General features: G+C 51.6%; 1 protein-coding gene across 1 annotated transcript; it reads right to left on the bottom strand.

The window, feature by feature from the left end:
* Window positions 1-9,523: 9,523 nt before the first annotated feature.
* LOC123497669 (zinc finger BED domain-containing protein RICESLEEPER 2-like) lies at window positions 9,524-10,663 on the bottom strand. Its single transcript, XM_045234328.1, has 4 exons — window positions 10,186-10,663; window positions 9,997-10,122; window positions 9,677-9,793; window positions 9,524-9,591 (listed from the first exon to the last, which is right to left on the bottom strand). Exons 1-4 carry the CDS (start codon window positions 10,661-10,663, stop codon window positions 9,524-9,526), a joined length of 789 nt encoding a protein of 262 aa, XP_045090263.1.
* Window positions 10,664-10,868: the final 205 nt, after the last annotated feature.

Raw genomic sequence — 10,868 nt, 5'->3', positions numbered from 1 at the left:
GACTGGATCCTCCTCCTCATCGTCGAGATCGTCGTTGGGTGTGTCTACCATACACACGTCGTACCAGGAAGTGGTCGCCCCGTGTCTGGCAAACAGTAAGCTCTGGCTTTGCCCCTCATCGTCGTCCAGACCGTCGATGTCTTCGGAGCAGGGGTCAGGCGTGTTGGTTGGGTCTTCGACGGTGGCTATGAAGTGGGTGGCGGGTGGGAAGCGAAATTCTCCATCATCCGCCGTAAGGTCGAACCGAACATAGTTCGACGACGAGCCGTCTGCCAGGGATAGGTTTTTTAGTGAGCTTAGTAGGTCGCCCATGGGCGAGTGTTGGAAGATATCCGCGGTGCTGAACTCGAAGATCAATAGCCGATCGAGTTCGGTATCCGCGGGCTCGCAGGGTTCGGAACTCGATACCGGAGACAAGTCCGGGGTTCCGTTGCTGCAAGTATCGTATGAAGTGGAATCTGCATGTGGCTCCGACGCCACCGAATTGGTAGCCCCCGTGATGGGGCTGAGTTTCCCATCTTCGGACGACTTGATCTGCTCCGGATCTAAGGCCAGAGTTGTTGTAGGAGCTATCTCCTGGATGCGGCCCGGTGATAGGTGTAAGCCATGTTCATCGGGACGAAGGGGGGTGGTTGCCGCGGTCTCGAATCCGTCGAAGATCAAGTCTCCACGGATGTCCGCGACGTAGTTCAGGCTTCCGAATCTGACCTGATGGCCAGGGGCGTAGCTATCGATCTGCTCCAGATGGCCGAGTGAGTTGGCCCGCAGTACGAAGCCGCCGAATACAAAGATCTGTCCGGGGAGGAAGGTTTTTCCCCGGACCACGTCATTGCTGACGATTGAAGGGACCATCAAACCTTTCGTCGACGGCACAGTGGAACTCTCAATGAAAGCACCAATGTGCGTCTAGGATCGATGGTAACAAGAGACGGGGGATACGATGTTTACCCAGGTTCGGGCCCTCTCTATGGAGGTAATACCCTACTTCCTGCTTGATTGATCTTGATGAATATAAGTGTTACAAGAGTTGATCTACCATGAGATCGTAATGGCTAAACCCTAGAAGTCTAGCCTATGAGTATATGGTAATGAATCTGTCCTATCCGGACTATGCTCTCCGGTTTATATAGACACCGAAGAGATCTAGGGTTACATGGAGTCGGTTACATAAGAAGGAATCTTCATAATTGGTCGCCAAGCTTGCCTTCCACGCCAAGGAGAGTCCAATCCGGACACGGGTATAGTCTTTGGTCTTCGTGTCTTCACGGCCCATCAGTCTGGCCCAATGAAATAGGCCGGACGCCCGAGGACCCCTTAGTCCAGGACTCCCTCACCAGCACCGGCGCCTTGCAGCGAGAAAGCTCCGTCAAAGTACATAACCCAGTTGCGGACTGTTTCCTTGCCGGGGAGGGTAGTCTCCTGGATCTCTTCATCAGGCGTTGAGGTCCATTCCGCAATGAACTCCACCAGGACTCTGCTCTGGATCGTTGAGGTAATTTCAAACCTCAAACCAAAACTTGACAACTCCAAGGCCCACTCCACAATTCTTCCGGTCGCGTCTGGGTTGTGCAGTATCCGTTGCAACAGGAGGCGGGTGACGACAGTGATCTCGTGGGCTTGTAAGTAATGATGCAGCTTCCTCGAGGCCATAAGGAGGCCGAAGAGCAATTTCTCCACGCCGGAGTACCTCGACCTAGCCCCCTGCAAGAGGGAGATGGCAAAGTAAACCGGGTGCTGCACCATTTTCTTCTTCTGCACCACTCCACTCGACGGCGCGGGCTCTGTCCCGACGGTGTCAAACTCTGCCGGGGGCCTTGCCTTGCCGGCACCAGGCCCTGCCGGGGGAGTCTCTGACTTGCCGTTCACCGGTCCTGCCACTGCCACTACCTCTTCATCAACCTCCCTCTGCGCCACTAGTGCGGCACTGACCACTTGATTCGTCGCCGCCAAATACAGCAGCAACGGCTCTTGTGGTCTAGGCGCAACTAGTATTGGTGTAGAGGAAAGGTACCTCTTCAGCTCTTGCAATGCCGCCTCGGCCTCCGGGGTCCATTCCATTGGGCCTGCCTTCTTCAAGATCTTGAAAAAGGGAAGGGCGCTCTCGGCAGACGTGGAGATGAACCGGCTCATGGCGGCAACGCAGCCAGTTAGCCGAAGCACATCCTTGATCCGCTTGGGCGCCTCAATCTGCTTGATAGCCTTGATTTTGTCTGGGTTTGCCTCGATCCCACGCTGCGACACGAAGAACCCGAGAAGTTTGCCGGACGGGACACCGAAGACACACTTCTCAGGGTTTAGCTTGAGGTTGATCTTGTGTAGGTTGGCAAACGTTTCTTTTAAGTCTTGTACAAGAGTTGCCCTGTCCTTGGTTTTGACCACTATGTCATCCATATAGGCTTCCATATTTCTATGTAGCTGGGGTTCAAAACCAATTTGGGCTGCTCTTGCAAATGTTGAACCAGCACTCTTCAACCCAAAAGGCATCCGTAAAAAGCAATACGTACCACATGGGGTGATAAATGCCGTCTTCTCTTCATCTTCTCTTGTCATGAAGATTTGGTGGTAGCCCGAGTAGGCGTCGAGGAATGACAACAGATCACACCCGGCCGTGGAGTCAACAATCTGGTCGATGCGCGGCAACGGGAAGGGGTCCTTAGGGCAAGCCTTATTAATATCTGTGTAATCAATACACAGTCTTCACTTCCCATTTGCCTTGCGCAGCACCACCCGATTGGCCAACCACGTCGGATAGAGCACTCCTCTCACCAAATCCGCCGCTTCCAATTTCCTGATCTCCTCTGTGATAAACTCCTGCCATTCCAAAGCTTGCTTCCTGACCTTCTGCTTGACGGGTCGCGCGTGGGGACAGACAGCAAGGTGGTGCTCAATCAGTTCCCTGCGAACGCCGGGGATGTCGGATGCTTGCCACGCAAATACATCGACATTCGCCCGCAGGAAAGCGACGAGCGTGCCTTCCTATTTGTTGTCGAGGGAGGAGCTTATGGTGAAAGCCCCTCCCGTGCCATCTTCCTTGACGGACACCCTCTTGGTCTCTGGTGGTGCAGCTCTGGATTTCTTGCTCTTGCCGGTGGAGCTCTCTGGTACGTCCTCGACGGTAGCACAACACTTCGAAGAGGTGCGCTTGCCGGAGTGGGTGCGAGAGGTCTTGCCGGTCTTCTTCTTCCCTCCCAGGGCTTCAGCGGTAGGAGCAAGTGCCTTGGTGGCAGCTGCTGCAACTGCTTCCCGGTAGAGTAGGTCGGCGCAGATCAGCGCGTCCTTCTTGTCGGAGGGGACGGTGATGATGTTCATTGGCCCGGGCATCTTGGACGCCGCCATGAACTTGGCCAGTGCTGGGCAGCCGAGGATCCCGTTGTAGGGCAAGGGGATCTCGGCTACGTCGAAGACAATCCTCTCCGTCCTGTAGTTCAGCTCGCCTCCAAACGTCACAAGCAACATGACCTTCCCCTTCGGCTGGCTCCTTCCCTGGTTGACCCCTTGAAACATGCTCGTTGCCTCGAGGTCTCCATCAGGAATTTGCAGCCTTTTGATCACAACGGGTGAGATCAAGTTCAGACCGGCCCCGCCGTCAACCAGCATCTTGTTCACCTTGAGGTTGCGTATCGTTGGCGAAACCAACAACGGCAAACACCCGACCGCAGTTGTGTGGTCAGGGTGATCCTCGGCGTCACAGATGAGGGGCGTGCTGGACCACTTCAGCGGCTTCTAAGCGTCGAACGAGGGCTCCGCCGCTGTAATCTGGCGCGCCCACTGTTTGAGCTGGCGTTGAGAAGTTTGCAGCGAGGTGCCACCGTCGACGCACATGGCCTCTGTAGCCTTCTGGAACTGTTGTTTGCCGAACTCGTCGTCCTCGTCATGATCATCATCTTCTTGCTTCTTGTCGCGGCCCCGAGTGGGCCTCTCCTGTTGGTTATCCTTGCCGCGGCGGCCTCCTTGGTCACCACACTTCTTGCCGGATCCCTTGGCACCATCCTGGCCTTTCTCCTTGTCCCGCCTCTCGTACTCGGCTTTTTGCTTCTCAGCAAGCAACTCGACTTGTCGGCAGTTCTGGAGGTCATGGCCTTTGGTGCGGTGGATCTTGCAGTACTGCTTGTCGGAGCCCCCTGGCTTGTCTGCAGCTGCCAAGGCCCGGCAGGCGGCGCACCCGGCAATCTCCTTGCCTGGGTTGTCTGCCTTGGCTTGGTGGCACCGGTGTCGTCGGATCCCTTGACGGCAAGCACGGCCTTGCCCTTGCGTTTCTTGTTGCGACATCGGCCCTTCTTCGTCGGGGAGGCGGTGTCTCCATCGGTAGAGTGGGTTTCCGCGCCGGCGTCCTCACCGGGGTACTTCCTTCCTTCTTCTGCCCGAGCACATCTGTCGGCCAGAATGTAAAGTTCGGCCACATCCCTGACCTTGTTCATCTCCAGCTCTTCACGCATCTTGCGACTGTGCATGTTCTGATGGAACGCGCTAATCACGATGGCGGGGTGAACGTCTGGGATGTTGTACTGCACCCGGCTGAACCTCTGGATGTACTTGCGCAGGGTTTCTCCATCCTTCTGGGGAATGATATGCAAATCACTCGCCTGGCCGTGAGCTTGGTGGCCTCTAGTGAAGGCACCAACGAACTCATGACACAGGTCCGACCAAGAAGAAATGGAATCCACCGGCAAGTGCATCAACCAAGACATGACATTGGGCTTCAGCGCCAATGGGAAGTAATTGGCGAGCACCTTGTCGTCGCGAGCTCCAGCAGCTTGCATCGCGATGGTGTAAATGCTGAGGAATTCCGACGGATGGGTCTTGCCATTGTACTTCTCGCCAACGTCGGGCTTGAACGTGCGGTGGGACGGCCACTGGAACTGCCGCAGTTCACGAGTAAAGGCTGGGCAACCCACCTCGTAAGGTAGGCCGCCGGAGCCTCCCGGAGCCGGGTGATCCACAGCGGGTCCCGCCCGCTTGTCCGACTGGTGGCGTGTATGCGCCGGCGCTCGATGGTGGTCCGAGCGTCTTCATGAGCTCGTTCCCGAAGAACTTGGCGCTGGTCGCGGTGAGTTCGCGGGTTGGACGACGCTATGGAGATACTATCACAGGCGTCGTCACGATGGGCTGTCACCCGCGATGGCTGGCGTGGAGGAGGAGAGTGCACCGTGGCCGTAGCACCCCTGGTCCTTCCATCACCGACATGTGGTGGCTCGACGGAGCGCCGACCCGAGGGCCCCGCCGGTCGCGGATCATCTTTGTTGGCGACGGCGACGAGGCTCCGGATGGTGGCTCTCCATTCTTCGAGCTTCTCCGCAGCAGGAGGGAAGTCGAGGAGTAGCTGCGCGTGTGCCAAAGCTTCTGTTGGCGTGGGTGGTGGCGAAAGCTGCGTGGACCATGGTATGCTTCGACTTCTAACCACGTTAGAAGGAGCTCCGTCATGGCCCAGCGGCTGCGTGCCACTTTCGCCAGTGCTTCGGCGGGCATGCTGGCTCCCTTCGTCCCGCGGATGATGCATGGGGCTCTTCCCACTACGGCGTCCAGGGTCACCGGCGTGGCGACGCTGCCCATCGCGCACATCATGGGAAGAGCGCACTGTGGGCGCCGGGATGGGCGTCTGGGAGGTCGCTGCGCCGCCCGTGGGTGGCACAACGACACTCCTGGAGGGCCTCGCGCCGCCTGCGGGGGGCTCAACCCCGTCCTTGGGCCTGGCGGCGTGCGGCGCGTCGCCTGGCGCACGAACGACGCTGCTCGCCAGGCTCTGACTGCCAAAGCGATGCTGGTGCTCGCGGGCCACGGCTCGGGTTCTGTCCGCGACCGGTCCGCTGGTCGCTCGCACCGGTGCGGGCTGTCTGGCTTCCGGTGAACTGACCGCTGTGGCCTTCTTCTTCTTGGGAGCCATGGCGACAAAGAACTGCTAGGCTAACTACCAGACCAGATTCTCACAATTGCTCCCCCTACCTGGCGCGCCAAAGATGTCGGTGGGAAACGACACCTATGGGATCACAGGAATCCCTACTACGGTTGCCGGGGCGCAGGGTTGTGAGAAGAGCAGGACCAACAGTCAACACAGAGATCGTTTACCCAGGTTCGGGCCGCGAGGGTGCGTAATACCCTAGTCCTGCTTTGGTGGCTGTATATCAGAGAGTTCTTGAGATCTCAAACTAGCTATGGTGGTTGCGTAGTTCAAAAGAGTCAAATCCTCCTCCAGTATGCCATGGGCCTCCTTTTATAGTTGAAAGGGGCTGCCACAGTGGCACACAGGAGGTGGAAAGGCGTACAGTGCTGCGAGCTTATCGCCCGTATTACAGGACAAGACGCATTTAATGCATCGCTGAGGTGTCCCTATGCTTTATCGGGGACGGGAACGGAGCCCGTCCCGTCCGTCGCCGCTCCTCCTCGCTTCGACACGCGCCATGGCCAGCGATGCATGCGGTGCCATGTATGCGGGCAGGCAGCTGAGGTGGCGCGGTGGTGGAGCCTTCATGAAGATCTGTATGCCGCCATGTAGGCGCTTGCTGAGTTGGCTTGGGAGCCGCATGTTGCCATGCAGGTACCTGCCCAGTTGGTTGGGCTGGCAGCTGCATGCGAGTGGCGGTGGAGACTTGGCTGGTGCGGGCCTGCAGTGGCCCTACTGGCGTCCTCGGCAAGAGTCTTGCCGGGAGGCCCGGCACGGGTCTTGCCGTGGCGCGCAGTCGTCCCCGGCAAGGATCTTGCCGAGGGTCTTGTGGCTCTCCTCGGCAAGGATCTTGCCGATGATCGTTGTCTTCCAATCCTCACCTGATCTTGAATCTTCCATGTCTTCACAAAGATCTGCATGCCACCATAGAGGTGCCTCCCGAGCCCTGGCCCAACGTAGTTGATGGTGTTGGAAACCATGGGCTCAAGGGTGGCGCGCTCCGCTGGTGTGGGCAAGCTGCCCCGGCAAGGGTCTTGCCGAGGCCGCTGAGGCTGCCCCGGCACGGGCCTTGCCGGGGGAGCCTTCTTCGTCCCTCTGCTTCTTCGTGTTCTTGGCCTTGGCATTGTCTTGTTTGTCTTTGGCGCCGGCTCTTCCCCGGCTACCCTCCTTTGCCCTGCTACGTGCGGCCGTGGCGCGTGGCTCTGACTGCCCGTGCACAAGTAAAGGGGTCAAAAGGAGAGCCCCTACTTTTGTACACCGACACATGTAATCATATGCCAATAAACTATTAATTGATAGTGACCTACCAAAAAATAACATGTGGTCAGACAATACTTTCGCATTAAAAGAAACTTCTTTTCAAAGAATGTATAGGAAGAGAATACTGATGTTTTGAACTTATCTTAGACAACAACATCAATCTTACTAGCTTACTATCGGAGAAAAACACTGGTTCTAATTTTGGGTTCAACATTACTCACTTGATATTTTTCTCTGTAAAGCCTACTGGTTGATGCATGAGCCAATAACATGTTATGAGCTGCTATATATGGTTCCACTGTAGAGTCACCCACCGTACATTTTGTAACTCCAAAAGGGTCGGAGCAATGTCCGGGTGCAATCAATCCGCCATCGTAAGATCCGGTTGCACCTATGTTAGGTTCATCTATCGTAGTCCAGTACGAGATCCTGTCTCCAAACTCTTTGAAGCAAATATCTGTGAATGCTATGAAATCGTCCCTGCATTTTGCAATACTACCTGTGAGGAAATACTACAAGGAAGGTAGGAACCCTCTTAAAATTTTAAGATTTTGAGCAATTTCATCACTACAAGGGAGATATTGTGCGATCTTACACCATTCTAGGGCTTAGCCATCCTCCATACTCATCTTCCAGCATTTGAGGGTAATCAAGCTGGTAAATCATAATATGGGCTTGAATCTCTGGGGAAACGCGGCGGACACATAAGTGTAGATAATGGAGACAAGGGGAAATAGTTTTTGCATATTTTCTATTAGTGTTGATCATTTACTAGGATACTGACATATATATTTGTTTTGCCAGTACACTCCATTTATATACTACGGAAAATAAATGTACCATGTTGCACTAGCGCATCTATTAGGTTGTTGTAGTACTTGAGCCCTTTTGGATTGACAGCTCCCCTGCCATCTGCAAATCTTGTTAGAAACCAACAATCAGTTTAAATTTTGTGGTTTTCTAGTAATAGTCCACTGGAGATATTATGAGAAGTACTTTTACCTGGGATAAGCGTTGACCAGGAGATGGAGAATCTGTAAGCCTCTAGGTTCATGTCAACCATGAGCTTCACATCATCCTGAAACATCCCATCATGTCTGGTTAAAACAGAATGTTCAAATATACAGTGTGGAAATCACAACACTTCAACACAGCAAAAAAATGATAGATACTCCTAGATGCTGGAATAAATTTTATTTTGTTTCTGGCAGAGAAGAGAGAATAAGGAACTAGACTAACGCTGCAGGTGGGACTGTAGTTGGGAGTCCCACCACAATCCCACTTAATCCCACCGCTGCTTGCTGGGAAGAAGTGGACAGCCCACTAAATGTTTCATGGATTAAGTGGGCATAAGTGGAATACTTAGAATACAGCTACAGGCTACAGGCAAATATGATTGCTAGTTATTTAGTCTACAGTACTAATGAAAATTCTAAGAATACAACTTTGGTTCTGGCTGCAGCCATCCAGATTGTACACCATATGCTAACAATGGTAAACCTGACATCTAACATAAAAAATGAAAGTAATTTTTTGAACACACATTACATCTGATAATGGTAAAATCTGTGAACACATAGTACATCACAAATGGCAAACTTGATAGGGCTATATGACTGTATGCTCCGAACATTGGTGACATGATCTTTCTTCACATCATGGTAGAAAGCATGCAACAGCACGACAACACATCAAAGAACCTGTGGGGATGAACATGGTCAGCCTAAACAACATAACATATTGTGCAAATGAATGAAAGGCAACCTTCTAATCAAGTTATTGTAGTTAGCAATGCATTTTGCTTAATATAGTTTGGCGATTAAAATATTAAAGCCTTGCATAACATGTGAAACCTTTAGAATATCAGTCCTCTTTTATTTTGTATATGCCAAAATAACAAAATGAATCTGAACTACAGATTCATATCAGAGAGATAAAAGAAATATGTACTAGAGATCAACTACAACTTGGGGAAACGAAAAACAAAAGCACTAGTTCTACTATAACAAGGTAAACAACAGTACCAAGGTTCCATCAGACTGTTTCATGTATCAATTTTGGCAGCACTATTCAGCACATGCAAAAGACCAACTGGGCGTATAGATGAACAAAATAAATGAGATAGTTATAGTGCCATAAGAAAGAAAAGCATTTACAGTCCAGCAACCTCATAGGTTCAAGAGAATTATAAGGTACAAGAGACATGAATAAATGGTTTCTTTGTGCTTCTAGTCCAAAGCACAAATGTATTGCAACCTCAACTAATACTTCACGTCAATACGATTAAAGATCAGTAATCATCCTTGTCCTAATGAGTTAAAAAATTACCCCCAGGACAACAAAGGATGATTGTACTAAAGTGCAGCGTGCTAGTATCAGAATTACCTAGGTTTTTCCAGCATCATTTTGATCATCCACACGGTCTCCAACTGTTGATTCCGCCTTTTGGCGATCTGCAATATTGAAGGCATTCAAAATGAAACATTCAACATTGAAGGTATTAAAGAAAGTATGGAAAAGTAATTAAAAACATATTACCAGCTGCTCGAAACCAATCCTCGAGGCACATCAGCGTCTCAACAGTACTCGGGGTCAAACTACTTCTTTGAGTAGTGATGATCCTTCCAGCATTGCTGAATGCAGCCTCTGCAGGCACTGTAGACGCAGGCACTGCCAATATGTCCCGTGCTATAGCCGCAAACACTGGATACTTTGGGGAGTGAATCTCCCACCACTTTAAGATATCCAATTTCTGTCGGTGTGGAACAGGTCTTCTTCAAGATGTCGTTGTAGCTCATTTGAGTTGTGGGATCTTTTCAATCTCAAATGCTTATCCCAGTCATCGAGAGTGCCCTCACCATCCTCCTCTGCAACCTCATCACCTTCATCAGAAGTGTTTTCATATTTAGATGAATATTCAGCAAATAGGATCTTCATCGCACTATTCACCTTGGTAAGATATTTCTCGGCGCCACCACCAAAAGCTGCGGTCAATCAGAAGTGAACATATTCATATTTGTACCCCGGATCAAATATCACCGGCAGACAACTTGTTAAGAACGACTCCTCAAAATATTTCATCCATTTCTCCTCCATCTCTTTCACCATGGCAACAATGGTAGGATTTTCACTTATGACTTCTTTCTCCTTTATCTGCTTCACATTCCAGACCTCATAGAAGTACATGTGAGAGGTGGGATATGTCCTACCCGAGATTTTCTTTGTGGCTGTGTAAAAGGCGCCCAAAAGATGGCAAATAGCTTCGGCCATCTCCCATTCACTAGCTGAAGGAGCAGATTTATAATCTTTGTCAGTTTCTTTCAAGGCTTCGAACGCTGCTCTGAACGGCAATGATGATTCAAGCATTAGGTACGTTGAATTCCATCGGGTAGGCACATCCAGGGAAGGATGGTTTTTACAAGCAAGTCCCACCCGCGCAATCATCGCATTGAATTTCTCCATTCTGCCTTGAGAACTCTTGACATACTGCATTGATTCTCTGATTCTATCAATAACTGACGCCATTGCGTCGAGCCCATCTTGCACCACTAGATTCAGTACATGTGCAGCACATCTAACATGCAATAATTTTCCACTATGATGCACAAGATACCTATCTACCAAATTTTTTCTCAAGTGGCCAACCATCGAGGTATTAACTGGTGCATTGTCCAGGGTAAAGCTAAAGATGTTGCCTTCAATTTTCCAATCTCTCAAGCTCTTTTGCACC

This window comes from Aegilops tauschii, chromosome 3 (assembly GCF_002575655.3).
Source record: "Aegilops tauschii subsp. strangulata cultivar AL8/78 chromosome 3, Aet v6.0, whole genome shotgun sequence".
NCBI classification, from domain to species: Eukaryota; Viridiplantae; Streptophyta; class Magnoliopsida; order Poales; family Poaceae; genus Aegilops; species Aegilops tauschii.
The sequence above is the reverse complement of the archived record's forward strand: the minus strand, read 5'-3'. Positions and strand labels throughout refer to the sequence as shown.

Excerpts from the sequence above, each read along its gene's own strand:
- LOC123497669 (XM_045234328.1), bottom strand. The coding sequence starts at position 10,663 with ATGGCGTCAGTTATTGATAGAATCAGAGAATCAATGCAGTATGTCAAG. Across the intron at positions 10,123-10,185 it reads GGAGTCGTTCTTAACAAGTT|CTTTTGGTGGTGGCGCCGAG; the intron begins GTCTGCCGGTGA and ends GATTGACCGCAG. Across the intron at positions 9,794-9,996 it reads TGAGGTTGCAGAGGAGGATG|TGCCTGCAGAGGCTGCATTC; the intron begins GTGAGGGCACTC and ends CTGCGTCTACAG.